This window comes from Panthera onca, chromosome A3, assembly GCF_046562875.1.
Source record: "Panthera onca isolate mPanOnc1 chromosome A3, mPanOnc1 haplotype 2, whole genome shotgun sequence".
In the NCBI taxonomy this organism is placed as follows: Eukaryota; Metazoa; Chordata; class Mammalia; order Carnivora; family Felidae; genus Panthera; species Panthera onca.
The window spans coordinates 38,192,471-38,219,758 of record NC_138341.1 but is presented as its reverse complement, the minus strand read 5'-3'; the positions used below and the strand labels follow the sequence as shown (position 1 = coordinate 38,219,758).

The following is a 27,288-nucleotide window of genomic DNA, read 5'->3' as shown; positions in this document are numbered from 1 at the left end:
GTACTCATAATTTCTCAGCCGCTGGTCCCAGTCCCCATCTTTTGGGGTGACACTACCTCACCACCACCCCCATCTCAGAAGGTGGACTCTGATTACCCTAGGCCCCTGACCCTAGTGATTGGCTCAGAGATGGGCACATGGCTCAAAGTGGGCAGCTCAGAGGGACTCTGTTCCTGGACTTGAGTTTGAACTTTCCAAGGAGCAGATAGTTTCTATGTGCTAGGCTTGCACCAAGAAGGTGGTAGCTACGAGGGCCATCTTGCTACCGTGAGTGCTGCTCCTGCCTCCTAGCCTGGGAGATGGAGCTCAGAAGAACAGAGGGCAGTGGGGGGCCTGCTCCGCGTGGAGCCCTAGCTCGAGCGTCATCTGACCTGGATAGAGACTGTCCCTTTATGGGAGCCATTAAATGTCCTTTTTTTGCTAAAGCCTATTGGAGTTAAGATTTGTTGTTTGCAACTTCCAGGCAGAGGGAAAGTCAAGGCCTTGAATTGTAAGAGCAGAACCTAAGCAGGGCCCCAAGGAGGGGAGGGCTCATGTGGTAAGACTGGCAAGGCCGCGTACTAATAGCTAACTTGCTAAGCTTTCCTTCTGTGCCAGGCATTGTTCTGAGATGTTTATGTGCATAATTATACTTATTCCTCACAAGGACCCTGTGAGGTACATGGTGTCATTATCCGCATTTGATAGAGAAGCAAACCAAAGCATATGAGGCCAAGTAACTGGCATGTGGTCAGAGAGCCACAAAAGGGACAGCTGGGACTCAACCCCGGGCAGTCTGACTCCAGGTCCCGGTTGCTGAGACCAGATTGCGTTGGGCATCGTGCAGGGTCAGACAGGTCTGTGGGTCAGAGGTCGCTGAGAGGTGAGGGGGATGAAGGCTGAGAAGACATTGGATTTGACGACTGAGTGTCATCAGTGGTCCTTCTGGTGTGTCCCCATTTCACGGAAGGGTACAGAGGATGTTGGAAGTTGTTCGCAAGTCAAACAGATAAAGGTGTGAGCAAGCGGGCAGAGGCATCCAGAAAAGTTGGCAGAGGAGCGGTTATGGAGAGTGTGGCATTGAGGAGACCCAGAAGTACGTGCAAGTGCGTGCCAGCGTGCATGTGGGGGTGGGGGACAAGGGAGGGAGAAGGACCAGATGTGGGACTGCCAGGCTGTCCTAAGTTTCCAGGCCTTTTCTTTTTCTTTTTTAAACTCACAGAAAAGTTGCATAGTTATAGAGAATGTCCCCAGGCCATATTCTGACCCTACTTATCAGCCGTATTCACTCAAGTCATTTCATTTTCTTAAAGCCTTTTCCCAGGCTGGCTGCCCCCCAAGCCACGAGCCTTTGCCTCTTCTGCTGGTAAAGCACACTCCTCAGCCGCATGCAAGGTCCCGTATGACCCGGCCTGGGCCCACACTTATGGCCATGTTTCCCTCACCCTGGCTAATCCCAGTCCTCCAGCCCAGCTCCTTCCAACATAGCCCACCTGTCGTCTCCATCTGACTCTGGCCGCCAAAGGAAAGGACCCAAGCCTTGGACCTCAGTGGCCTTTCACTCTTTCCCGGTGCCCGGCAAACAACCAACAAATGAAGGTTATCAGTAGAAAGCCACACAGAGATGCTGGGACACGAGGAAGAGATCACATCTGGGGTATCACCTGGGTCGCGGTGGGCCCTGGAGGCTGAGCCCCCCCTAGAAGGGAGAGGAACCAAACTTCAGCCAGCCTCACGGAGCCTGAGCTCATCACCACGAACCTGTCTTTTCTGCAGAGACCCACCAAACCCACTTCCCAGGTGGAAAAGGAAGTGAGGGTGGACACAAGGTCAGACAGAGGCCCGTGCGTTGGATCTGCCCCACACCTCACGATTGGGACTTGGAGCTCACTCAGTTTTCACTTTTGTAGGGACAGCTGTGTAGGGAACTCCAGGCCGCGTCCACACAGCTCCAGAAACCCTTTCCCTCTCCATCTGCAGGAAGATGTCAGAGTCCCAATCCTTGCTTGGCCAACTTCTCCACAAGGTGGGAGGCCCGGCCTGGAACACTGTGCGTGTAGGGAAGTGGGAGGTCCTGGTTCTGGTGATGGCCCCGGGGACATACAGACTAACTTCCTCTTCTTCAAGGAGCAGTGCTCTGCAGCTGGGCCCCTGGGCTCCAGAAGCTTGAAAGACGCAAGCCCGCCCTCTCGTGGCCACATGTCAGAACTGCAGCCTAACCACCCGGTCTCCACCTCCCCAGGCCTCCAGGCCAAGCCAAGCCTACACAGCATTGACCAGGCAGGGCCCTGCAGTCCCCATCTCTCTGAAGGCTTCATGTTCCCCGGGGTGAAAGAGAGGCACCGGTTCTACATGAGCGAAGGTGCATAGAAGGGCCACACGTATGCACAAACGCAGGCACGCCTCTGCCTTTTATTCTGGTTTTAGAAATAAGGATACACGTTCAGTGAGGTCAAATAATCCACTCAAGGCCAAGCTTGTAAGCATCAGTCCCAGGGCAAGTCACATCCACCTGATGCTAGGTTTTCACCTATTAGCTGCACATCAGTGACCCAGGCTGCTTTAAAAATACGTATCCGTGACCCTGACCCAGACCTACTGAATCTGAATCCCTGAGCAAAGGGTGGGAATGGGTCTTTACCAGCAAGATAAAGTGTGGCTCTGTATGGACAGCAGGGAACAAGACCACAGGACTGTTACCTCCTGAGGCCAGAGACGTGTTCAAGTGATTTTGGAATCTGCTAGTACTGGCCCATAAGAAATGGTCAATAGTATTTGTGAAATGAATGCATGAATGAGTGGAATGAACAGATGATTCTGAGGTCCCCCCAGCGCTGACAGCCTATAAATGTGTGACTCCGTCCCACACACATGCACGCAGACCTACGCATTCACATGCAGACACGCTTAGGCACAGGTGTGTCCTAGGACGGCCCTCCCCTTCCTCACATATGCACGCACACCTGCTTCTTTACTGGCCTGCGTTTAGTGTGTGCCCACTGGGTACCTGGCCCAGCCCTGGGCCCTGGCCAGACACCCCTCACAGTCCCCAAGGGCCAGCCCCACTTGGTAGAGTTCAGGTCCTGGGGCTGGTGACAAGCGTGGACGGGAGGAGGGGGGCCCCCCCCGGCGGGAAGGCTGGAGAGGCAGTGCGTCAGCCAGCAGGCGGCAGACAGGCAGCAGAGGCCCCTCTTGGCCGGCGGCCTGCTCGCACACTTGGCTGAACAGAGACAATGGTGGCCCGCTCCTCCAGCCCAGCCTCCTTCCCGCAGGCAGAGCCCGAGGTCCCTGAGTGTCCGGAACCTCCCCCAGAGCCCAGCCCTAGCTGGCCTCCTAAGGCAGCCAGAGGGCAGCACAAGGGGACTTCCCAGGGAGGGCAGCAAAGCCCCCTGTGAGCTGGCAGGGGGGCAGAGGGTGCAGGAGGGGGAGGGGACCGGAAGGGAACCTGGGGCCCCTCCTCGGAAATGAAATGCAAGGAATGGGGTGTGTGGGAGGGAGCCAGGCTTCCACTGGCCCTCACAGCTCTCAGACAAGCTCCTTCCGAGAGAGCCCCCAAGGGGTACAACACCACCTCTTGCCCCTCAGCCTCTCTCAGGGTCCCAACCTGGAGAACCTCCTTCCCTGCTCTGGTGAAACAAAGGCCCCTTGTTCCCAGGCCTCTCCACAGAGCTCTGGAGGCCCCAACCCCTTCTGGCCCTCACTGCCCACCATTGGCTCTGCTCCGATGATTAGCAATTGTGTGTGTGACGTGGGCCTGTCTCATTTGCCCCTGGTGCACGGATGCTTATCGGGGGGGAAGGAGACAAAGGCCCAGGGCCCCAGAGTCAGCCTCACTGAGCTGAGTCCCTGCCCGAAAAGCCTACCTGTCAGGGGGTGGCACTGAGCAACCCTGCTCTCTGTCACCGGGGGCTGGCTGGGTTCTCCCAGGACCTCTCACAGCAGGTCACCTGATCCCCAGAGCAAGATCTTCCTCAGGACTATGGCTCCCCTAACTTGACTGCCCAGAGGCTTCCTCTGCCCCAGCTTCTCTCTGGAAGCCCAGGGGTACTCCGATGCTCAAATGAGTGCTAAGCTGCCCCCAGGCCCAAGAAATGTGGCCACTCTGGATTGTGGAAGGGTAGAGAGTGACACGGGAGTGCAGCCAAACCCCGGACCTCCCTCCTCCCTCGGAAGTGACCGGGGACCAGGGCAGCTGGGGGCTGCCGTGGGGGTGGGCGCAGCAGTTTGGGAAAGCTCCAGTGAACGCAGGAGGGAGCGAGGACCACAGGGGAACGGGGGTTGTCCTTCCGTGGGAAAGGGGTAGGCCTCGTCCCCCACCACGGACCCACTGAAACAAGCCTCCTCCGTGGGGTCTCAGGTCCACCCCGAGCAGGGGCCAGAGTCTGGGAGGTGGCGTCGGCTTCACAGCTGATTGCGGTTCCTCTTGGGGATGATCTTCCGGTAAGTTCTGCGCTCTGAGATGTTGCGCTTCACCTTGGCCGTGGTGGGGGCCTCGTCCTGGTGCAGGGACGGGCTCGAGTGGGATTTCTTCAGGCTGGGCTTGGGCTCCTGAGTGCCTCCGGCTTCCCTCCCCAGCTGCTCTTCCCACAGGTCCAGGTCATCGGAGGGGTAGTGAAGACGGGCCACCAGCAGCTGCACGTACGTCTCGTAGCGGGTTTTCTGCAACACACGGGCCCCGCCACCTTAGCGCTTCCCTGGCTGCAGGGTAGGAGGAAGCTGGAATCTCGAGGGGCAGACGGCTCACACGTGTGAGGAAGAGGGCTAGACCAACAGCCAATGTCTGTCCCACGCTCCAGCAACCAGACTGCAGAACACGGCAGCCTCGCATCCGAGCCCTGGGGTTACCTGGATAGTATCATCCGGACCCCCGCCAGCCCAGCCCTATTCTAACCGCCACCGCCTTGTAGGGCTGTAACTAACGTCTCCAGAACGTGCTACATCTCTGAGGCACTAAAAGACCCATAACCCGCTAGGCCTGATCTGTGCAGCACGGCGCACAAACAGCTCACATCTGTACTGAAGCCTAATTGAGTCTGAATAGCATTTTAACAGTTGGCATCTGGAGAGAGAGATGCTAACTACCCTTCATCTGTTTAACACTCCTGAGGCCTCCGTAACTAGCAGCCTTGGGATACAGGTCCCAGCGTACTAAGCGCGTTCCCGTCTTCCACCCCACTGGACCCTCAGCCCAGCCCTGGGTGGCTGGGGGGCCCACGCAGCATTGTCTCTGCTCTCTACAGAGGGGAGTGAGGTCTGGGGAGGGCCAGGGGCTTGGCTACGGGTTGCAGCTGGTCACAGGCAGGGAGAGGGCAGCGTGAGGCCCAGTGTGCACAGCAGTGCCCCTCACCTACCCCTCGGGCATAGGGTCCCAGAAGGTGCACGGATGAGAGGCCGTAGCAGAATCTGGGTGAGGGAGTCAGGGATAAGCCATTTTGGCATCGATCATTGGGCTAATATAAATGAGGCTCGGCCCTGACTGGAGCGGCATGTGAATTCATCCTTTTCGGTCAAGTTGTTTAATCTCTTTGCCTCAGTTTCCTCATCTGTAAAGTCAGGACAACAGTCCCTACCTCAGAGTTGTCAGACAACTAAACAAGATAATAGAGGCAAGTAACACAAGCTCCATAAATACTGCTTATTAGTATTAGGTAGGTATTAGGGGAGATCATTCAACTGAAATCGTTTTTCCTTCTATTTAGGGAAAGCCAAATACAGTATACTCTTGGGTGAAAGAAAGTTATAAAAAGAACGTCCCCTGTGAGTGTTTGCGGACAGCCAAGCAGCTGCTGGGTGCCCCCACGACAAGAAGTGAAGAGGTCTGAGGGCACAAGGACACGCACACTTCGCGCAAGCCCCTGCCCGCGCTGGTGCCTACAGGGCCTCTCTCCGCCAGGGCAGCCGGGGAAACTAAGGCTGCAAGGACGGATGCGGCCACGAGAGGGCGGCAGAGGGCCCAACCGAGGGAGCGGGAGCGAGCCGGGCGGGCGGAGACTCGGCGCCTGACCTCATACTCCAGGTACTCCTTCCGCAAGCGGTACTCTTCCAACTCTCGGCTGCGGCCGCGCCGCTCCGGTAAGTTCCTCTGCAGATCCAACAGGTCATCGGAGGCAGCGTCCAGGCAGTTCTCGTGGGATCGATGCTGCTCCTCCTGGGAGCGGGAGGCAGAGGGGGAAGCTGTTTCTCTGCTCCCCTCCGTTCCCGAGCCCAGGTGCACAGCCCATCGCAAGCCCCACTTCGTTCCCGGGCCCAGGTGCGCAGCCCCTCCCTCCCACCTCCCCTCTCGTCCCGCGTCCCGCGCAGCGCCCTTCCCCGCCGCACCCGGCCTTTCCGGGGGCTGTACCAGGGAGCTCTGCGCGGGGCCCACAGGCAGGATGGGCCTGACGAATCTGCGCTGGGAGCCCACCGCTGCGGGGAAGGGCGGCGCCGAGTGCGTGGCGGCGGCCAGGTTGATGCGCGCGATCCAGGAATTCATCTCCTTAGCAGTGCTGCGGGCAGAGGAGGCCGTGGGTCCCCAAGGTCACAGGGTCGGTCCCGCCCCTCCCCTCGCCCCCAGCTTCCTGCGGTCTGGTCTGCACAGTCTTCCAGGTCTGCTTCAGGACCCAGCGCCTCAAAAAGCCAGAAGCGCTGCCACTGATCGAGGTGGCTGACCTCTGCTGGTGGTGTTAGTCATCCTTCAAAGAGGAAAATCTGGGAAAGCAATAGATTGTAGACCAAATGTCCAAGCCAGTGCTCAGTTGCTAGAGGCTTCCTGGAATCCTCCGCTCGGAATTGGGAGGCTTGACCGGGACTTACACGCGGGAGGCAGATGCACTGGGGAAGCAGCCGGGGTCAGGGAAGGCCAGCAGGCAGCACCAGCCTCTGGGGCCGCCCTAGGACCCCTTCCAAAGGCTCCAGCATTCTCAGGCTTCCTGGTGAAGAAGGCCACTCCCGCCGGGCCCCGGCCAGCAGCCATCAGAGGGTGAGCAAGGGATGGGGAGAGGAGAGGCCAGCAGCCATCAGAGGGTGAGCAAGAGATGGGGAGAGGAGAGCGGGGGCTTTGCTGCTGTCACCCCGGGAGGACTTACGGTGCCTGGAAGAGGTAGAGCCGCCAGTCGGCAGTCCGCAGCTGGAAGACGTGCGGCCTCTTGGTGTAATGGATGGCCGGGGTGGCCAGCGAGTGGTGCACCCCCACGGGCTCGTCCACCATCTGCCCCACCAAACTCTCCTCTGCAGGGCAGTGGTCCTCTCCCTGCCACGGGGCCCAGGGGCCCAGAAAAGAGGTTATCATCTGTTGCCCACCCTCCAAACCATCCTGGGCCTTTCCCTGTTCCCCCACCCTGCCCGTCAGGGGTGTGCACCCCGTTCCTACCTTCAGGAAGTAGAGAACCATCCCCCGAAGCAAGGTGTGGAACATCTTCCAGCCGCGCTTGCCCCACGGCGCTGCCCCAGGAGTACACAAAGGTGGGCGCCCCATCCAGACACGTAGACACACACGGCCCCCTCCCCCACCAACTCAGTCCCTGCCCAGGGTCCACGGAAACACGCAGCATAGCAACACAACAAAACACAGTCACAAGCAAGCACGCGCCATGCCTCACACCCAGGCAATCAACAAACAACAAAAGCGATGTCCACGCCGGCCGCCCCCTCTCCGAACACTCCCACCCACGAGAACAGTCCCACTAGACATCGTTCTGGTCTCATCCAGAGAGGCACAGGGACTCAGTCCTCAAGCAGAAGAAGGCCTCCTTCCCTAGAGTCCCCTCCCAGCCTGGCTCCGGTCCTGTTGCTGGCCTGCTCTAAAGCCTTCACCTGTCTGAGGGATGAGGCCAAATGCACCTCCTTCTGTTCTCTGTCACACACACCCCCATTCAGAGCAAACTGCGTCTACTCCTTTGTCTACAGGGAATGCCCTCTTGCCCTCCGTTCCTCCAAGGTTCAGCTCAGATACCATCATGTCCCAGAAGCCTGACCCGTCCCTGTCCCCCACATCTCATCCCCCAAACAAAACCAAAACCTAGCCCTTCTCCACACCCCCCCGTATTTGATCTTACCCTCCCTACACCACTTACCAATCTCTACCTTTTATCCCAGACACCGATGCGACTGTCTGACTTCCCCTCACCACAGGGACCCTGGAGGGCAGGGTCTGTCTTGTCCCCGCGCCCCCACCCCCTGGCATCTTACATAGCACCCAGCACACGGTCACCAGCAAGGAAAGAACACAGGCGCCGGTCCCTGACCTGTGCAATCTCTCCGCACACCCGTACATAGCCACTGTAGTACGCACGCACACACTCTGGTTCAATGGCAGACGTAAGCCCCGCACAGTGACAGGGCAGCACTCACTCTTCTTGCCATCTGCATCATGATGCATCTTCCGGGCCAGGATGCCCTGCTTGTAGGTGGGTGCCATGGGGTTCTGGGCCAACTGCAGGAAGGGCTTGTTCATCTTGCCCGCAGCGGGAGACAGCTGGGCCTTCTCTGGTCTGGCTGCGTCTTCTTCGTCCCTGGACATCAGAGAATCAGGCTGGGGGTACTGGCCGGGCAAAGGCCACCAGGAGGCACCCATAGCCTCAGCACCCTCCACCCTCTCTCTCACTGGGGAGCCAGATCACCCAGGACCTCCCAAGAGGAGTCAGTCCTTCCAAGCCAGCTCATCCGTTCCTGTCATCCCCAGCCCCACCTCCAGATGTGACCTAGGTTCCTCCACCTGCTTTGAAACTGGCCCTCACTCAGTGGGGGAGCACTGTCCGGGGCCTTGGGGCTCCTCCAACTCTCAGGTGGGCAGGTGGAGGGAGGACAGGCCCAGAGACAGGGAAGGGGTGGGGAGTGGGGGGAAGGGGACTGTCACTTACACAGCCCATTCAAGCTTCTCACTTCGGATAGACCAGTAGAAGGCCTAGAAGAGAAGGCACACAGTGGGCAGGGAGCCTCGGCCTGTGGGGCCCAAACTCCACCTGGCATCAGTAGGACAAGGGCAGGCCGCAGTCGGCCTCATCCACCCCCAACACAGCTGCCCTTCCTTGAGCGGGAAGCTCATTCATGCATCCACGTACCCATGCAGGCGTGCAACCATTTACGGAGCCTTCACCGTGTGCCAGGCACCATGCCAGATGCTGGAGACAAGGTGAGCAAAGCAATCCTAGTCCCTACCTGAGCTTAGTGAGGCCTGAGCTAGTTCTCCTGAGAAGATGAATCATCCACATACCATCCCGCCCATGGGACACAGCAGGAACGGCTGACTGACGGGGGCAATAAATATACGGTGAACGAATGAATAAATGAGGTGCCGGAACATTGAAATGATATAACAAAGAGTATTCGTGTCGATGCATCCTGCTTGCATGCCTCTGGAGCCCTGGCAATGCCTAGCACACAGCAAGGGTGCAAGAAATGTTCACCCCACAGACAAAAGAACCAGGGCCAACACTGCTTATGAAAAGCATGCTGTGTGCCTCGCCCCGCTCTGAGCACCTGACAACCTTTATTTCACTGTGATAACCACACCATAAAGTGGTTGCTACCCCAGGAGGAGCCCAAGTGGGCCAAGGGACAACAATTCAAACCCTAGAACCTCTGGTTCCTAAGTCTTAGACTTCAAACTGCCCTTTGTTCATTCAGAGGACCAAGAAACCAGTGCTCCTTGCATTCCCCAAGCCTCAGAATCGCCGGGAAGCCTAAGAGAACATTTTAGGGGCCCCAGCCCCAGAGATTCTAATTCAGTAGGTCTGAGGCAGGGAGCCTGTGAATTTCCACAAGCCGACAAATACCAAGGTGGTGCTGATGCGGCTGGCTAGGACCCACGCTTTGGGACCTTCCATACACAAGCCTGTCCTCCCAAAGATAATGCAGCAGAGGCAGGCCCAGGCTGGGAGCCCCTGGCACCGTGAGCCCAGGGAGCGCCCCCCCACCCCGGCACCCTCCCTCCCCACCATACCTTCAGCAGCTCCTTGGGGAAGTTCCCGCCGTCACACAGGCCGTTCAGGTTGGTTATGAATTCTTGGCAAGTCATGCTCTTCCCAATGTTCTGTGGCCCATGCAGAGGAGGGGGACTGCTGGCACACACTCCCCACCCCAACAGAATAACCCCCCAGGCGGACACTCTGGAACCTTCTCCAGTTCTCCAGACCTACCTCCCCCGGGGCCCTTCCATGACTCCACCCCGGGCCTCTGGCCTCAACCCCCCTCTTCCTGCACCCCCGCCCTCTCACCTGTCCATGCAGGTCCGTGTTAAGGAGCATGATGGCACAGGTCAAGGTGTGTACAGAATCTGCTCCAGAGGGAGGTGAGTGCAGAGAAAGCTCATTGGAACCGGGACTCCCGTGTTTCCACCTGCCCGTGCTGGGTGGGGTGACCCCCAAATGCTTCTCTGGTTCTCCACAGTCCCCCAGACACTCCCACCAGCAGCTACCCAGTGAGCTCCTGAGTGGACCAGGGGACACTTCCATGCAACCCCCTCCCAGGCACCCCAGGACCCCCCTGCCCTGCCTTCAGGGCCAGCCCCTTCCTACCTGCAGAGGAGAAGACCCCAGGATTGCAGTAATGGAAGCGTTTGGAGAACTGGTAGAGGATTCGCTCCCGCTCCTGAGTCTCCCCACTGAGCACCAGGGCCTGCAGGAAGACCCTGGAAGGAGGGCCAGAGTCCAGGATGGAGCCCAGGCTGGGGCAGCCAGCAGGCGCCAGAGCCGGGGGGCGATCAAGATTCCAGCCCTCGCCAGTGCTGCCACCTCCCAGCCATCCCTCCACCCCAGAGAGGGCCCGGGGGTCTTACCGGAGGGCGCGGTCCAGGCTCTGGCCTCCAAACTGGAAGAAGGACAAGTACTCCTCAGCCACAGCCCTGCTGAAGTCATTGCTGTGGACAGGAAATGGGCATGAAGCCTGCACTGGGGGTCGGGGCCCCAGGGCCTGCACACGTCCCAAGAGGACGAGGGGGCAAGGGGGCAGCAGGGCTCTGGTCTGCCACTGGCACCATCCAACATCGAGTGGGGAGGACACGAGGAGTTGGGTAGGGGAGACAAGGGGGCCGGTCCACTGGCTCTAAGCAGGGCTCAAGAGTATGGACAAGCGGTGACACGCGTGATGAAGAGGAAGAGGCAGGCAGGGCAAGGGGATGGGGGGAGGCATGGATTGGGACAGGAATGACGGGATGAAGGTCAGCAGTGGGGCAGCAGGGACACAGGGACAGGAGGGGCGACCGGCGGATGGAGTCTACCAACCACTCCTCCCTCCCCTGACTTGGCCTCCAGCCTTGCTCAGGCTCAAAGCCCCTTACTTCTTCTGTAGGTAGGCAGCCACTTCAGACTTCCGGAAGCCTTCCAGGTGATAGAGGCGAGAGGCCAAGTTCCAGGCCACCTTGTCGGTCCTGACACCATTCGCCAGCTTGTCTCCAGCCTGTGGCCTTTGGCCTTCCTCTGGGGACTGTGCTTGGGGCATGGGGCTCTCAGAAAGCCTGCAAAAGTCCAACAGTGTGCTCAGACTACCACGGGGGCTGGACAGGAAGGCGTATGGGGCAAGTGTCCCTACAGGTCAGTCCTGGAAGGGATATTCCATATCCATGCCTCAGAGTCCCTGCCCAGAGCTCATCAGGCGAGCTAGAGCTCCAGGGCCTTGAGCGGTGGGGGCCGAGGGAAGCTGGACCAGGGCCTCATCGGGGAAAGAGGCAGCGTCACAGCCTGCTTGGCCTGGCCTGGCCTGGGCACCAGGAGAATCCAGCCTGCAAGGGCTGGAGCCAAGCTTAGCACCCGGCACTTTCCCGGGCAAACCACCAGGATGTTCTGAGCCTAGTTCATCTGAGGTGGCAGGTGTCCCCTTTGAAGACATCAGTGGTATTTAATCCATCCCCAGGAGGGATGGCATTTGTCTCTCCAAACCCCACCAGCCACTCATCTCCCTCACCTGTCCTGCCCTGCCCGTGTCGCCTCCGTGCCCTCTTCCCCCTGCCAGCCCCAGCCCCAGGCTTCACTCCTAGAGCTGGAGCCACGGAAGGTGCAAGGAGGAGGGAAGCACAGGAAGCCAGCCCGGCTTCAGGCACAGCTACAGCTCGGGAGTCAAAGAGGCGGCTTCCGACCTCTCCCTTCTCACACTGGCAGTCCCGCGATAAAGGAAGCCGTCACCACAGGAGCCCAGATGGTGAGCTTACAGGGGCCCAGGCAACCCCGACAGACTCAGGGAACACTCAGAGCCTGGCAGCTAGAACCCTGGAAGTCACCGAGCCCAGCCTCTCCCTGACTCCTCCGGTTCCCTGCAGTATGACAACCGGGGAGGGGAGGGGGGGCGAGTATCTCGTGATATGCCCACTCATTATCCACGTGACCACGGTTAGGGGGCTGTACGGGTAAGCAAAACTCATCAGAACGTGAAAATGTTCACTGATCAGCCGGCCACTTATAAAATTAGGCTGCACTCGACAGCACTCTCTCCTTAACACAAACGTCCATCTCCGGCTGCCCACCCCCCTTCCCGGGGCATGTCTTTGCTGCTCATTCCTCACTGCTTCCTGAGGCTTCTAACGCACCCAGCAAGGCGGGGCCAGCATAACAGAGACCCACTGAAAAGTGAAATTACAAATCTCGCCAAAAAAACGTTTAATTTCATGAAGTCCGTGTAAGTGATGCCAGAAGGTTCCAGGAATCACATGGAAAGCCACTGACAAACAAGGAACTGGAGGATTTAGTCCACTGGACAACTGAAGAGAAGAAAAATAATGACACATTTGTCACATCTAAACGGAACTATGTGAATACCCAGCTGAGCAAGCCCGAAAATACGTTTATAGGAACGACCTAGTCGATTAGCGTTGTTACAATGGGGAGTTACTTTGGGGGTAGAAAAAATAAGGCAAATATGAACTGTCACAGGATTGACATGGGGCAATGCATCCTGCTTGCACTTAAATTGGACACTTTAAATGGGTGAATTGTATGGTATGTGAATTCTTTCTCAAAAAAGCTGTTATTAAAATAAATTAATTGAGGGGCGTGCTAGGTGGTTCAGTCGGTTAAGTGTCTGACTTCGGCTCAGGTCATGATCTCACAGTTCCTGAATTCGAGCCCCGCCTCCAGCTCTGTGCTGACAGCTCAGAGCCTGGAGCCTGCTTCAGATTCTGTGTCTCCCTCTCTCTACTCCTCCCCTACTCACACTCTGTCGCTCTCTCTCAAAAATAAACATTAAAACAAATGAATTGAAATGAAAAGTAAAATAAAATATAATAAAAATAACCTCTGTGACCTCACTGTGACAGGCCCAAAGGAGACATCTTGTGGGGCCAGCAGACTCAGGCCAGGAACATTAATCCTATATTGTGCTAAAAATAAGATTAAACTTATTTATTTATGTAATATTTAACATCATAGCAAGCAAAGCCCCGATCAAGCCTTTGTTTCATTATTTACTATGAAAGTATGCTTCTCATTTTAAGCAGATTTACTTACTTTTATTTTGGGTTGAATTGACTGGAGTTTCGGTATGACAAGCCCTGTCTTCTCAGATTCTGAGAGACTCCCTTGATTACCTAGCCTCCAAACACCTCCAGAGACTCCAGAGTGGAGTTTTCCAGATGCATGAGGAAGATGCTTTGGTTTCTGGCGCTGCCTGAGGCTCAGTCCCCATCATCCAGTAACACTGAGCTAGGAGTGGGGCCAAACTTCCAGTTGGTGCGACCAGAACTGTCACCAGTGTCTCCTGGTCTCTTCAGTATGTCCCTACTCAGCCAGCCAGAGAACAAAACCTCTTTCCTGGGTGGAGACCCCAGGTGCTGACAGTCCTCATGCGGCCTCCCGGGGCAGGCAGACATCTAGGCTGGCTTCCCACGTGTCCTGTTCCTGCCTCCAGCCACAGTTTTGGGGCTATTCAATCCTGCCATGGGCCCCAACATCCACCCCCTTGATTCCAGTCAAACTTCCCCTTGGTGTTCCGGCTTCCCCTGAGATCTTAGCCAGCACCCTGGACCTAGGCTCATGGATGGATTTCTCCTAGACATCTCAAATTCAAAGCGGTGTGTAATCCCCACATCACAAGCTCTGACCTTCACACTCCCCAGCCCTGCCTAGCACGACTCCTATTTTTCTGGGCACATGGCCCCGGTCAGGTTCCCCGAACACTTCCCCTTCCTCCTCTCCCGGTGCCCAGACTCTCAGGGCATTGCCTCAGCACACACAAATCCCACCCCACGTGTGTAACTGTCTGCTTCTTGGTTTCTCGTGCTTTCAAACCCTTCAGTATTTCCCAAAGCTTCTGGCACCCAGTCCTATACTCCTGGCTTAATAGATATTAGTGTGTTAAATCCCACTGTGCATTTCTCACGCTCTGTCCAGACCACGGCATTCCTAAATGTATCCACAATTAGAGAGCTGGTTAGTCTAACACTTACCCTTCTGTAGAAGTCAAGTGACGCCCAGGCTGGACGACGGCTCCAGCCTCTGGAGTCCTGGCTGGGCCTTCACTCTTTACTTCCGTCCCTGGGTTTGGAGCGTCTCTGGCCTCCTCTTTCTCCAGGAAACTTGGCTTTGCCCCATCTGTCTCCAGGAGTGAAGCGCGTGAAGCATCTAGTGTCCACTCGGGAAAACTGCTGCCCTGGTGGGGGCCCCAGAGCCGCGGGCTGCCTTCCTGGGAGGACACAGGGCTGGTCCTGGGGCCAGGGCCTCTGCTCTCAGACTCAGGGCTGCTAGGTTCCGGTGAAGACGCTGGGCTCCCTGGGGAGCCAGGAGCCAAGGTGCAGGGAGCAGATCCCTGGGGACACTCAGCATCACTGTCACCTGAGGAAGAGCATGGAGTGAAGCTGACACGGGGCGAGAGGCAGACTGAGGGCAAAGGCGTGCGGCAGAGCCAGGAAAACAGCCTGGGAAGCCACCTCCACGAGCTCCCTCCCCGGGGCTCCTCCCCTGGAGCTGGGCAGCACGTTCTGTCCCTCCTTCGGGCAGTGACCTCCCACATGCAGAGGCAGTGGCCAGAGAGCTCCCAGGAGACTCCAGTCCCGAGGCAACCTGGGGTTCAGGACTTCCTAAACGACTAGGACCCAGGCATCAGAAACGCTGGGTCTTTTGTCCATTTCTTCATTTATTTTATGAAATGAGCATTTTCAAACCCATGGTCCTGATGAAGTCACAGAGGCAGAAGCAGGATTAAACCCCAAGTCTGTCTGGCTCCAAGAAAATATAATGAGACTTCTCAATGACACCTGTGAATCCAAGGATGATCTCTGTCCCCACCTGGATCCAAAGCCTCCCATCACCCAATTTCCCAGAGCCCATAATAGGTCTCACCTCTGTCCTGGGAGAGAAGAGGCCTCCGGGGCCAGGAAGGACCCTCTTCTGTCTGCCAGCCTTCAGGGCTGGGCAGGGCCTGTTGAGAGAGGCACAGGATCTCCATGAGCCCTGGAGGCACTGAGGGGAAGGTGGGGAAGGGAGAATAACTTGAGTAAACAGGGCCCCTCCCTCCCTGCTGTCTTCCCACCCAGACAACATGGCCCCAGTCCAGTCTAGTCTGGGTCCTCAGTTCAGAAGAGGAATCCTGGATGGGAAAAGACCCACATCCCAGAAGTGCTGGTGCCGGGCCCTAGTATCACAGGGCTCATGTTCCTCCATACGGATGGGGCAGGGGAGGCCAAGAGAGGGGAAATGACTTGCCCAAGGTAATGAAGGATGTATGGCGGGGCTAGGTCCTGCGTCCCAGGCTTTATCCACACAGGATGCTGCAGACGCGGTGGGGTCACAGCTGTTTCCCAGAGAAGTCTTAGAAAAGAGAGGCGAGGGGTTTGACCTGAGGGAAACTGTTCTTAGGGCCTTTAACACACCCTACAAGGCCTCCGGGGCCTCCCATCCAGGCTCACTGACTTCTTGCCTTCTCTGCCCCCCAGCCTCCTCCCTCCATGGGCTGCAGCACTGGCCCCAGGACGGGCTGGATTCTAGGGAGAGTGGCAGCACCCAGGCACTGGGATGAGAGCAAGTGCCACTTGCTGTGAGGATGGGGCTCCCAGGCTTCCCTCTGAGGACCCCAAGGGCGCTAGAGCAACAAGGGTCACGTACAGAGCCATAACGGCCCACACTGGGCACCCCCAGCCTTCGGGTGAGGGGACTCCAACAGTCCCCAGCAGCATCTCCGATCTTGGGGTCAGGTGAGAGAGCCGTTTGGGTTAATGGCTCTTCTGCATTGTTCTTTGCAAACAGAGATTAGAAAGTTACAGCCCTGCTCTGCCATCTTGACTTTCCTTATCTCTTAAGCAGAGGTCTCCCTGGGAAAACTGCTCCCTGCTGTCTCACATCACTTGTCCCTGTAACTTGTCCTAGTTGATCTCAAGGACCTCTGCCATTGTCGCAGGGGCCTGATCTATCAACACGGGGGTGGGGGGGGTTGGGGTGTTGAAAGATGGTGAACTAAAAGTAACTAAATGCTAAAATCTCTCAAGAAAAGAGAGGACAAGACTCCTAAAACAGACATCTCCCGGCCAGGGGCAGAGGTCATCTTGCAGGCTGAGCCCTGCCCTGTTACAGCTGGGAAGGTCTTGGAGGTGGGAGGGGTGGAGACGAAGAATGGCCTGGAACACGCTGCAATTGGAGGAGCTGTTTGTTCTCCAAATGTGTCCAGACACAGCCCCCTGAAGCTGGTGAGATGGAGACATTTGTGCATTTAATTGCCATCGTGTTCTGTTGACATCATGGCGTTCATAAAACGAACGAAGGACTCCTAATTCTGAAGGCCGCCCCGGACCTGCTTTTCAGCTATATTACCTCAGCATTCCAAAAGGCCTAGCATCTGAAGAGTGTTCTGGGCCCCGTGACCACAGAGAAAGGCCTTTCCTTCCGGGTCCCCATGCACAGCCTTGGGTCGGTCCCCAGGGCTCGGCTTACCTCACTCTCCCCGCAGCCAGAAGGTGCTTCAGGGGTCCCCTCGGTGGTGTCAGCCACGGCCCACAAGAAGAAGTGAGGTTTGTAGATGGGCACAGGGAATGGAGGTGTGGTGTGTCCGCTGCAATCAGCCGTGCCAACCCCCAGATCCGGCTCACTGCCCAGCTCCCACGGCACTCCGCCTCCTGGGAGCGGGGGCTCCAGGGTCTGGGGATACTGCGGCCCGGGTTTCCCATCTGTGTGAGAGTCTGAGAACCCCCAGGAAAAGCCAGCTCCAGAAGCACTGGTGTCTGAGCCAGGGCTCTCCAAAAAGAGGGGGTTGTCGAAGAAGACGCTCTCCTCCTCGGCACCCCACTCCGGGGAAGAGTCCGGCTTTTCCTCCCTCAGCCACACGGGCTTCGGATTCTCCCCCTCAGGCCCGCCGCTGTCTCTCCCAGAGGCCTCCTCCGTGGGCGAGCTGGGGTGGAGGCCCGAGCCCCGGGGGCCTGCGGGGCTGGAGGGGAAGGCGGGGAGCTCCACAGGGGCCGTGGGGATGCAGCACCTCAGCTCAGCCCTGAGCCCTTCTGTCTTCTCCAGCTCCTCCTCCAGGTCCAGGACGCACATCTGGGCCTGCAGGATGCCCGCCCAGAACATCACCTGGGTGGACGTGCTCTGGCTCTGCCTGGGGCTCCCCAGAGGATGGCTGCTCCTGGGTGACCCGGGGGGTGCGGCCTTGTGCCTGGGCCCCCCCTGGGAAGAGCCACTCCCCAGGTGCACAGGCTCTGCGCCGGAGGCCCCGGGAGGAGCATCTGGCTTCGTGGGATCTGGAGGCTCAGAGGACCAGGTCTGTTCCACACAAGGTTCGGGAGGGTCGGGATGGCCGCACGTCTCCCTCAGGTCTGCTCCTAGGCACGGCCGCAGGTCGTCTCCCAAGGAGAGGCTGAGAAACTCCATGGGTTTGGGGTGTTCAGAGAGGCTGTCGTCACCCATCATCCGGAGCTCAAGCTGCTCAGGAGGCCCCAGAAATGTCCGCTTTCACAATCCCATCGTGTGGATGAGGGGGAGCGCTGGCCTGGGGTGCCGCTGGGAACCCACATCTACCCTGTAAGTGCCCAGAGCAAATGCAGGTTAGCAAAGGCTGTGAGCCCCTGGAGACACACGTCTAGTGTATTAGATGTGTCTGGAGTGCCTGCCGCATCCATGCTCCCGACTAAGGGATGCTGCCAGCCACAGCCCCCCACGGCGGGGTGAGGAGGGCACTGTCGACCCCCCCCCCCACCCAGTCTCAACTGCTCGCTCCAAGACCCCCGTCTGTCGGCTGAAGGTGGCCCAGGGGCTTAGCTGGAAAAGATAAACTGGACAAACCAGATGATTTACTTGGGAATTGGGATTGGAGAACCGAGGGACTCAAGTGGTTGGCAAGAACCAAAGGTGGACGTGCCTCAAAACGGCACGCAAGCCACGGAAGCCAAAACACACGTAAACCAAAGCGTGTGGGAGCCAAACAGACAACACTAGAGGCGGGGAGACCTGGGGGGGGAAGCAGGCACCCAGGAGAGAAAGGTGCAGGCTGCCTTATTTCTGCCTCCCTGGGCTCCTGTCTTTGGGGCCTCATCCTTCGCTAGGCCAGGAGGCTGCTTCTCACTTCCACCGTGCAGGTGGAGGCCAGAGGGGGCGCTGGGCTAGAGCCAGCCTGGGCTCCTGATGGAGGACCCGCAGCCCACGGGCCTACCTAGCTGTGTGGGAAGGAGAGAGGTACAGGGCCGTGACCACCAAGGGCTGCACCACATCCGCTCAGACCTGCCCGGTGCATCGGCCACACTCGCACCAGTTGGGTGCAGCTGAGGGATGCCCCAGGGTACTTTCCAGAAGCGTGCGTCTCCATGCTCTGCATGTGGACAAGCTACGTGGCTCTCTGGGTGGCCCTGCTTCTTCAGAACAAGTGGCTGGTTTTGATCCTGTGGACGCTATGAAACTCATAACCTGTTCCGCTCTTGGTACTGGCTCTCAGGAAGTACGGGGTCAAGTGCACAGGCCCTTGGAGCACAGATTTCCAGTACTGAACCCATCCCCGGCTTCATCCCACCTTTTCTTGTTCTCTCTTTGGCTCACTTTCCTCACTTGCGTGTTTCTATCGTGAAGTCTTGTGTGTGCTTGTGTGCTGTATTAAACTATTTTGGGGAACAAAGGTACAAATAAACACACACCTGCCCCTGACTTGTAACCACGTGTTGCCTATGTTACAGCCTGCCATCAGACGCTCAATAAATGGGAACCCCCAGAGCTGGAAAACCAGGGTCAGGTGGGGGTCCTCTTGTTTAAACCTATTGCTTTAAGGTCACCTAGAAACACAGCTTGGCACCGTGCCCTCTTTTGGGAGGGTACCTAACAGAAATGACACAGGACCACCGTGAATTTCAGTTTCTTGTTCCTCTTAAGAGCATTCTCCTAAAAGTCCCTCAAAAACAGAATCCTTTTCTGGACTTTTACCTCTCTGCCCCAACCGCCACATCCCTCAGTCAGAGCAAGAATCTGTCATTGCTGAACTAGGGCCTCATGATCCTGAAGTTGTGGCCCCTGGGAAAGGCCCCCAGTCCCGCCTTCGAGGCCACCAAGTTCTGGCGGTGACTGTGCAGACTACCTTTCCCCCAAAATGGGGCTGTTTCTTATTTTTAATCTTGTATTCAATGCTCTGAATCAAACTGATGTGCACTGGTCTCCCCCTTGATCTTCTATGGGTCTCTTAGCTCGGCCTTGGGTCCTTCTTGGTTCTTTGCCTCCACCCCACACCCCTCCCCCCAACCAGCCCCAGTTATAGGCTGAGGACTCAGATGCTTTGCTCCCTAAATCCTCGGCCGGCCCCAAAGGAGATAACTGACTACCTTGCTCCCCCTAGGTGCCTGTCCATTTTCTACTCTCCGTCCTCTCTGAGTAAGAGACCTGCCATAGTCCTACTTCCAAGGGAGAAGGAGGAGTGAACTTCACAACCCATTGTTTATACTTGGACAACCTGCCAGATCCAAACCTCCCTCCCCAGGCCTGTGTGAAGAATGATCAAGTATGAGTGAGGAGGTGAGATCCCACCACTGCAGCCCACAGGGCACAGGGAACATCGGGCAGAAAGTTCCATTTAGGGCAGAGGTGGAAAGAAGCACCCAGTTTACAGCTCACTTCCCCGACCCCGCGGCCGACCTCCCCTGACCTTCCCTCCCTACCAGGACCTGGTCTATTTGTGCTTAGCTGGCTCCCCTCCCCACACCTCTGCTCCAGTCCTCACTCCTCCACACATTGTATGTGAACACGTGCCAGCCTCAAGAGCATGGCCCTGTGGGCATGAGAGTATTTTGCCTGGATGACATCAACTCTCCTACTCCCATTAGTGAACTCACTTGATAAGAAACGTTCAAATGTCAATAACTGGACTGGGAAATGCTGGCAGCAGCCAGTGGAAAGGACATCCCCCATGCTCCTCTTGGCAAATATGTACAGAATTCTATATAAATATGTATATGAATTAAGGAGCCATACAGGTAAACGTTCATGACTCTGCTAGACGTAAATGATCATTGGATTTGCCTTCCCAGAAGAAACCAGACATTCCTCAATGGGTTTGAGGGGGGAAAGAAAAATCAGAAAAGCTGTAGCAGCTTTCCAGAGACCAAAGACAGAAGACAGCAGATTTCTGGGGCCTGAGGGAGGTGGGGTGGAGACTGGGAAATGGAGGGAGGAAACAGACAGACTGAGAGATCAAGCATTTGATGGGGGAAGAGGTATGCACTTTGACTAGGCCATGACTCTGAATCAATTAAATTCACCCTGGTTACACCCCACCCCTCACTCTCTATTTCAGAACATTTACCCCACTGTGTGATGGCGGGTGGTTTACTCACATGGTTCTCATCTGCCTCCCGTTCCCAGAATGTAAGCACCTAGAAGTCAGGCTCTTTGTGACTCTGTTCACCTGTCTCAGTATGGAAATGCTGAAGGACAGAATCCTGCTAGTGTGTGTGTTATGCCCACTCCCAACTACAAAGTTCAGGGCGGAGGGCATGTCCTTATACTTTGGTTCAAGTGGATTAGTTAAAGGTTAGTGTTGACTCAAGAAGTTCAGGACCACCTGTGGGACACCTGGGGTTACAGAGTCCAGTGGGAGGTGTTCCCAGTTCTAGGCTGGCAGTTCCAAATGGGCGGCATGCAACTTCATGGTAGAGTTGCCACATTTAGCAAATAAGCATACAGGATGCTCGATATTTGGGACATACTTATACTAAAAATTTACTCTCTAAAAATTCAAATTAACTGGGCATTCTGTATTTTATCTGGCAACCCAACCTCATGGGGGAGGCAAAAAGAACGTACCAAGCCCTTGCAAGGTGCCAGTCATCCAGTTTGGTGCTTTACAGGCTCATCTGTCTTGCCAGCCACCCCAAGAATAAGACAAATGGTAACATTTCCCCCCTACTTATAACGCTGAGTGAAGGCTCAGACAGTGTCAGAAATGTGCCCAGGTAACTCAGCTGATAAGTGGGGGAACTGGGGTCCGATCCCAGGTCTGTGGCTCTCTTAAGTATCATTCTCTCTTCCCACCCATAAATCTTTTTTTTTTAAGTTTTTTAATTTTAATTTTATTTTGAGAGAGAGAGAGAGAGAGCAAGCAGGGGAGGGGCAGAGAGGGAGGGAGACAGAATCCCTAGCAGGTTCCACATTGCCAGCACAGAGCCTGATGTGGGGCTTGAACTCACAAACCGGGAGACCATGACCTGAGCCAAAGTCAAGAGTCAGATGCTTAACCGATTGAGCCACCCAGGCGCCCTATCTACCCACCCATAAATCTATTTCCCTTGGGTCTTCATGAATTGAATGAAGTATGAATTACTTGTGAAGCAGAGTCTCTTGAATTCATCTGTTTTCCCACTGTTTGGTGCAGTACCTGCTTGACTCAGAAGTGGTACTCCAGAAATGTTTGTGGAAATGAGAGGAAAGATGGATGGATGGATGGATGGGATGGATGGATGATGGATGGATAAATGAAAGATGGATGGATGGATGGATGGATGGATGGATGGATGGAAGGGAGGAACAGATGGATGATGGATGGATAGATGATGGATAGATGGATGGATGGATGGATGGACAGATGGGATGGATGGATGGATGGATGAGTGGGTGGGAGGGACAGATCCTCAGAAAGCCCCTCCTCAACAACCTTACCAAAGGACTGGAGACACTGAGGCTTGGAGGATATGTAGCATCGCTTTGACCTCACAACTTCCTTCTGCCCATGAACCAATCATATCTTCCCTTCTCCCAGGAAGCCCAGTGCCCTGGGGCAGAGCTTTCCCAGAGGTAGGGTCCTGGCTTGCAGGCAGCAAGTCAACAGAGAGGACCCGAGGAAGACATGTTTAAGCACCTTGTTGGTACTCCACCTGTGCAAGCCACGTCACTGAGAGTTTAAGAAGGTCCTTCTTCCCCTGACCCCTTTCTTCCTTTCTCTTTCTCTCTCTCTTCCCCTTCTCCTCCCTCTCTTTCTCTCCTCCTTTTTTTGAACTGCTCCTCCCTGAATGAAGGGGTAGGATGACCTCAGGGGTGAGGTCACTTCCCATGGCCATCAAGGAGTCCTGCCAATCACCTGGGTGAGGGCAGCCTGACATGGCAAGGGTCAAGAATGGAGCAAGGGCCTGTTTCCCGGGGGTAGGATAGCACCTCTTAGGCAGAGGTGGGCCAGGAACTGGGGAGCAGAGTCCAGGGCTCCTGCACCTAGAAATTTCTTATTTTACTTTTTATTTCATTTTATTTTTCAGCCCTGGTGTTTAGTGAAATCTCTTTTGAGATCGCTCATCTCAGGTATGCTAACCAGAACCAAGGAGGGTGAAAGCCTCTGGTGCTTCCTAAGGTGGGTTTTGTTACCTCCAAAATGAAGCGGCCCTTCGATGGCTTGGGACATTTAAAGCTCAGTTCTGGTGGAATGGCTCTATAGAATCCAACAAAATGCTTTGAGCTCCAGGAGACAGTGAGAGGAAGGAACAGGAGGGGGCTGGGGCAGAGGGAAGAGGGGTGGTGCCCCCTCTCTCCTGTATAGAGAGCCCTGCAGAGGCTAAGCTGGGTCTGGCCGATGGGCGTGTGGGACACAGACACTGATCGCTAGGAAATCAAGGGGGCATGAGTCCCTCCACCCCTGCCTGACCTCGCCCTGGGCTTCAGTGCAACTTTGCCTTGATCTTGGGGGCAAGAAGGAGACCAGTTGGTACCTGGATTGTACTTTTTGAGAGCTGGGCTTGTTTTTCACCCCCTGCTTGGGCACACAGCCTATACCCTGAAGTGCAGGGCGGCCGCAGGGGGCTGGGGGAGAGCCTGCCCTGAGGGGACAGGTGGAAGCCTTGAAGGTCCGCACCTCTCCCCGGCTGCGTCCAGAGGCTCACAGACTAGACTCAAGCCCTAACTATGACCAAAGAGCTGCATGACTCTGGTCAAGAAACTTCACCTGGTTCCTTAGCTATAAAACAAGGAAATAAGATAGAATAAAGCTACTCTATAGATTTGTGATACAGCCGGACGGGTCTGAAAGTTGCTGCTGGCCTGGCCCCCGGTAGGTGCTCGGAAATAGCATGTCTCGCTCAGTTGACCTTTGCTGCTTTGCCGGCCTTTTAGAGAAGCCAAAACAAACGAGCACACAGACAACCCTCCCAGTGGGCTCCCTCAGCTCTCAGCTCCTCCCGGAGTAGGCCCTGAACCTTCTATCTGGGTTATATGTCTCCGTCTCTCACTCCCTTTAAGCTTCCAGACTCAGCACACATTCCTTCCTTTTGCCCTGGAAATTTTTCCTTCCTATGGAAAAAGCAAAGGCTCCTGGCCTCTCCAGGGATTTAGGAGGTAGCCTGTCCCCATGAAGCCCTAGGCAGGAGCCAGGTTAGGGATGCCACCCCGGAGAACAGAGGAGTAAAGGAGTTCCTTGTCTGGAGGTGCAGGATAGACGCTCCTGCCTGAACCTGGGGCCAGAGCACTGAGAGACATGACGAGGGGCAGCCCCACATCCTGCCCACACGGAAGAAGCCTTCATGCAAATGTGCAGAGAGAGAGAGAGAGAGAGGCTCCAGTGGTACTGAGGACCCTGTGGTGGGGTCAGCTGGGGCTCAGGCAGAGAGGGAGAACAGAGAAGAAAGACAGAATGGGTGTGCAGGGAGGGTGGGGGAGGGGCAGACAGGATGGGGTACAGAGAAACGGGGGGGGGGGGCAAAAATGGGAGGGGGAAGAGAGAATGGGGGTATGGAGAAGATAAGGGGCAGAGGGGTTGGGGCAGAGATGTTGGGGGACAGAGAGAATGAGAGCAGAACACCAATGTGTCTCCAGAGCAGCTGCTCCCTGAGAAGGACAAGGACCAGGAGGAGGGCTCAGGGCCAGGCCGGAGCAGCCTCACCCCTTCTCGGGTCTCCGAGCAGCCCAGGTTCTAATCCCTGTGCTCGGTGCCCCTTTGAGGCACATTGCTTCAAACCTGGCTAACGCCCAACAGTCCTGAGGGGTATTTATTACCTGCTGCTGACAGGTCACTCTCCCCTGCTTTTTAGCAGAGGAGTGACACCAGCCATAGGATCTGAGTCCCTGGAAGGACCTTCCCTCCTGGAGACTCCATTCACCGCGAGGATCACAACTATGAGCAGAAGGCCTTAGAGTGTCCCCAACAGGGACACTTCTCAGAGTAAAATGGTGGCAGCTGCACGTCAGGTCAACAGGCCTAAACCAAGGCTGCCCAGGCAAGCCAGCAACCAGGGTCCCTGGCACTAACCCAGCCTCTTTCAGGGTGGGGCCCGAAAGGCGAGGTACAGCTGGGAGCCCCCTAATGGCTGATTCTGAGCGACTGCACTCAAAGCTGTCCCAAAGCCCAGGCCCGCCTGGCTTCCTTCTCTCCAGCCTCTTCCTGGCTCACTTGGGACCTCTGACCACACAAGTCCTCCCTGGGCGCCGAGCCATAGCAGTCACCAGAGGCCTGGGGAGGCCCGCAAGAGGTTCAGGAAGGAGTTTCGCTCTGCCCCTTAACTCTTCACAACGGCAGACCCCCAGCCAGGGTGAGTGGGAGCCAGAGCCGGGATCGGAGGCAGGGCCGGATTGGGAGGGGAAGGTTGAGGGAGGAGGGGGACAGAGAGAAAGGAGAGAGAAGCTGAGGGTTGACGCCCTGCCAGGCTCACAGCAGGTGCACACGCAGTGGGCCCACGGAGCCCTCCTTCCTGCCCACCTGCCCCAGCAGCTACCACAAGGGCCCGCACGGGACTGTCCACCTCCTCTGCCGCCCCCGGCTCCGTCCCAGCCGCCACCCCAAGCAGGTCTGCCCTGCTCACCTCCAGAGGACCCAGGAAAGGATAAGCGGGCCCTCCCGATGCAAGGTCCGGACACCCGTCTGTCCGTGAGTGGAGAATGTGGCTGCCGGTGCTTCCGACTTCCGCTCTCCTCACCGACACTCTCACCCTCCCACCCCGCAACCTCCCCAGGGCTCCCTAGCTGCTCTGCACCTCACACTTCCTGCCCACAAGACAGGGGCCTCCATTCCCAGGCCCACTGCCTCTGGCCCCCCTCCCCACGCCCCTGCTAGCTGGAGGCCCCCCGGCCCTCCACCAGGCCCAGAGAGAACTGTCAGTCAAGGGCCTCGGGAGAGAAAGGGGAAGGTGCTGTGCCCTGGACTGTGGACAGGCCCCACCCCCTTCCTCCCTGTGGTTCTGTCACCAGGTTCTCATCTCTACCCCAGCTGGCGGTCCCTCGCAGGGCACCCAGTGGGACACAGAGGGCCCTGGGCCCTGCAGCTTTTCTTTGCCTGTTTTTTCACAAATGATACTGCAAACTGTGTGCCGTTACTTCTCACATAGGTAACAGGGGTGCCTGATACAAAGGCCTTGCAGTCACGAAGCGCCCCCCCTCCCCCCATAGCACCCCAGCCAGCTCTTCTCACCTGCTTGAGGAAGCATCCCTATACCCGTTACAGATTGGAGGCAGGCTCAGAGAGGTTACGCCTCTGCCTAGGGTGGCACAGCTGGGAAGTCACAGAGCTAAGATTGGAACTCAGAGTGTCTGACCACGAGAACTGTCATCCGTTCCCCACTGCTGCGTTCCCCACATGCATCTGCAGGACACAGGTCCCAGGTGTCCACAAGCGTGAGACAAAGGCTGGTGGGGAGCCATGGTCCCTGTACCATTCTCTTCTCCCCCTGCACAAGCTACTCCTCCCGCCTCAACAACCACCACCTCCCCTGCTGAGGCTCCAAAGCCCCCGCCCCACCCGAGCCCCTCATAATTCCAAGGGCCCAGGAGATTCCACCGCATGCAAGTCCCATGAAGAGAGCACCTTCTGACCGAGGCCACCCTGGCCCACAGTTTAGAGGGCCTCACTCCAGCTCTACCCCTCTGCCATCTGTGTCCCTCCTCCACAAGGACAGGCCTACCAGGCCCTCCTCCACCATACTCAGAGCACCCAAGGAGCCTGGAATTCTTGGCTTCGGGGGCCCCCATGGCCTGTTCCTCCCATGAGGCATTGCATCACTGCTCTGTGCAGCCCTAGACTGCGGAGGACGGGGAGGGACGGGGGCGGGTGGACAGGGCTTGGACCTGTAGCAGGCTGCTCCCCCGCATGCGCCTGTGGTGCAGGGTGGGAAGAGGGAGGGGAGGCGGTCCAGGGCAGGGGTCGGAGGCTGGACGTGAGCTCTGCCGCAACAGCCACATTCGAAGGAGGCCGAGGATCCCCATTCAAACCTGGACCTCCAGGTCAGTATTAAGCTGGGAGGTAAGAGGAGAGGACACACTTCACAGAACACTTTGGCGGGCGCAGTTATAATTTTTATATATCTGAACACCTCAGATGGGGCCCTCCACTGTTCACTTCCTGGGGCTGGCAAATGTTAGGGGCAGGCTTATCTCATGAGTGCCTTGGACTCCCCGCAGTGCAAACCTGGCTCATCACCTCCCCCAAGGCGCCCCTCCTTCTGTATTTGGGATTTTACAGCGCTGTGCCCAGCTGTGTCTGCCACAAACCCAGTCACCTCAGCCTGAATGCAAACCTTCCCCCCGGGCCTCCAGCCTCACAGGGCCTCTCCGGAATGTGGCCCCGGCCAGCCAGCGCCCCTTCCTCCAGTGGTCCCAATGCGAGAAGCTGCTGACCCCTCAGGAATAAAACACACACTCTGTCCTCAGGGAGCTTCCAATCTAGTGACAGAAACAGAAAATAAACAAGTGGCCTAAGTAATCAACACATGATTGTAAGTGGTGATGGATGCCGAGGAAGGAAGGAGTGGGGAGCAAGGGGGGGACGACAGCAGGGACAGCGGCAGGAGACCAGAAATGCTCATGGGGGCCATTATCCCCTGGGGAAGAAAAACCAGTCAGTCTAATTCCTTGCCTGAGACTGGAAAGTTCTCCATGAGTTAAGGGGACGGAAAGCAAGGCAGCCAGCTGGTCACCTGGCTGAGGGGATGGTGGGAGAAGACAAGGCTGGCGTGGCAGGACCAGGTCCCACAGGGTCCCCAGTGGT

The 27,288-nt window shown here is 56.9% G+C and overlaps 1 protein-coding gene across 6 annotated transcripts in view; it reads right to left on the bottom strand.

Moving 5' to 3' along the window:
• Positions 1-2,361: 2,361 nt before the first annotated feature.
• PSD4 (pleckstrin and Sec7 domain containing 4) overlaps positions 2,362-27,288 on the bottom strand; it is a 35,153-nt gene continuing 10,226 nt past the window's right edge. For 3 of the 6 annotated variants that reach the window (XM_078444696.2, XM_060655228.3, XM_060655239.3), the window contains 16 exons: positions 16,806-17,883; positions 15,585-15,689; positions 15,222-15,300; positions 14,330-14,714; positions 11,234-11,410; positions 10,733-10,813; positions 10,473-10,585; positions 10,173-10,231; positions 9,899-9,988; positions 8,817-8,860; positions 8,308-8,468; positions 7,328-7,398; positions 7,044-7,207; positions 6,320-6,464; positions 5,984-6,127; positions 2,362-4,638 (listed from right to left, as the gene is read on the bottom strand). In XM_078444696.2, the coding sequence (XP_078300822.2) occupies positions 4,381-4,638; positions 5,984-6,127; positions 6,320-6,464; positions 7,044-7,207; positions 7,328-7,398; positions 8,308-8,468; positions 8,817-8,860; positions 9,899-9,988; positions 10,173-10,231; positions 10,473-10,585; positions 10,733-10,813; positions 11,234-11,410; positions 14,330-14,714; positions 15,222-15,300; positions 15,585-15,689; positions 16,806-17,774 (3,045 nt within the window). In that variant the 5' untranslated portion in view covers positions 17,775-17,883 and the 3' untranslated portion in view covers positions 2,362-4,380. Of the gene's footprint in view, positions 4,639-5,983; positions 6,128-6,319; positions 6,465-7,043; positions 7,208-7,327; positions 7,399-8,307; positions 8,469-8,816; positions 8,861-9,898; positions 9,989-10,172; positions 10,232-10,472; positions 10,586-10,732; positions 10,814-11,233; positions 11,411-14,329; positions 14,715-15,221; positions 15,301-15,584; positions 15,690-16,805; positions 17,884-24,308; positions 25,090-25,111; positions 25,410-27,288 lie in introns of those variants that run through there. The other 3 variants (XM_060655214.3, XM_060655249.3, XM_060655257.3) reach the window with 3 other exon arrangements.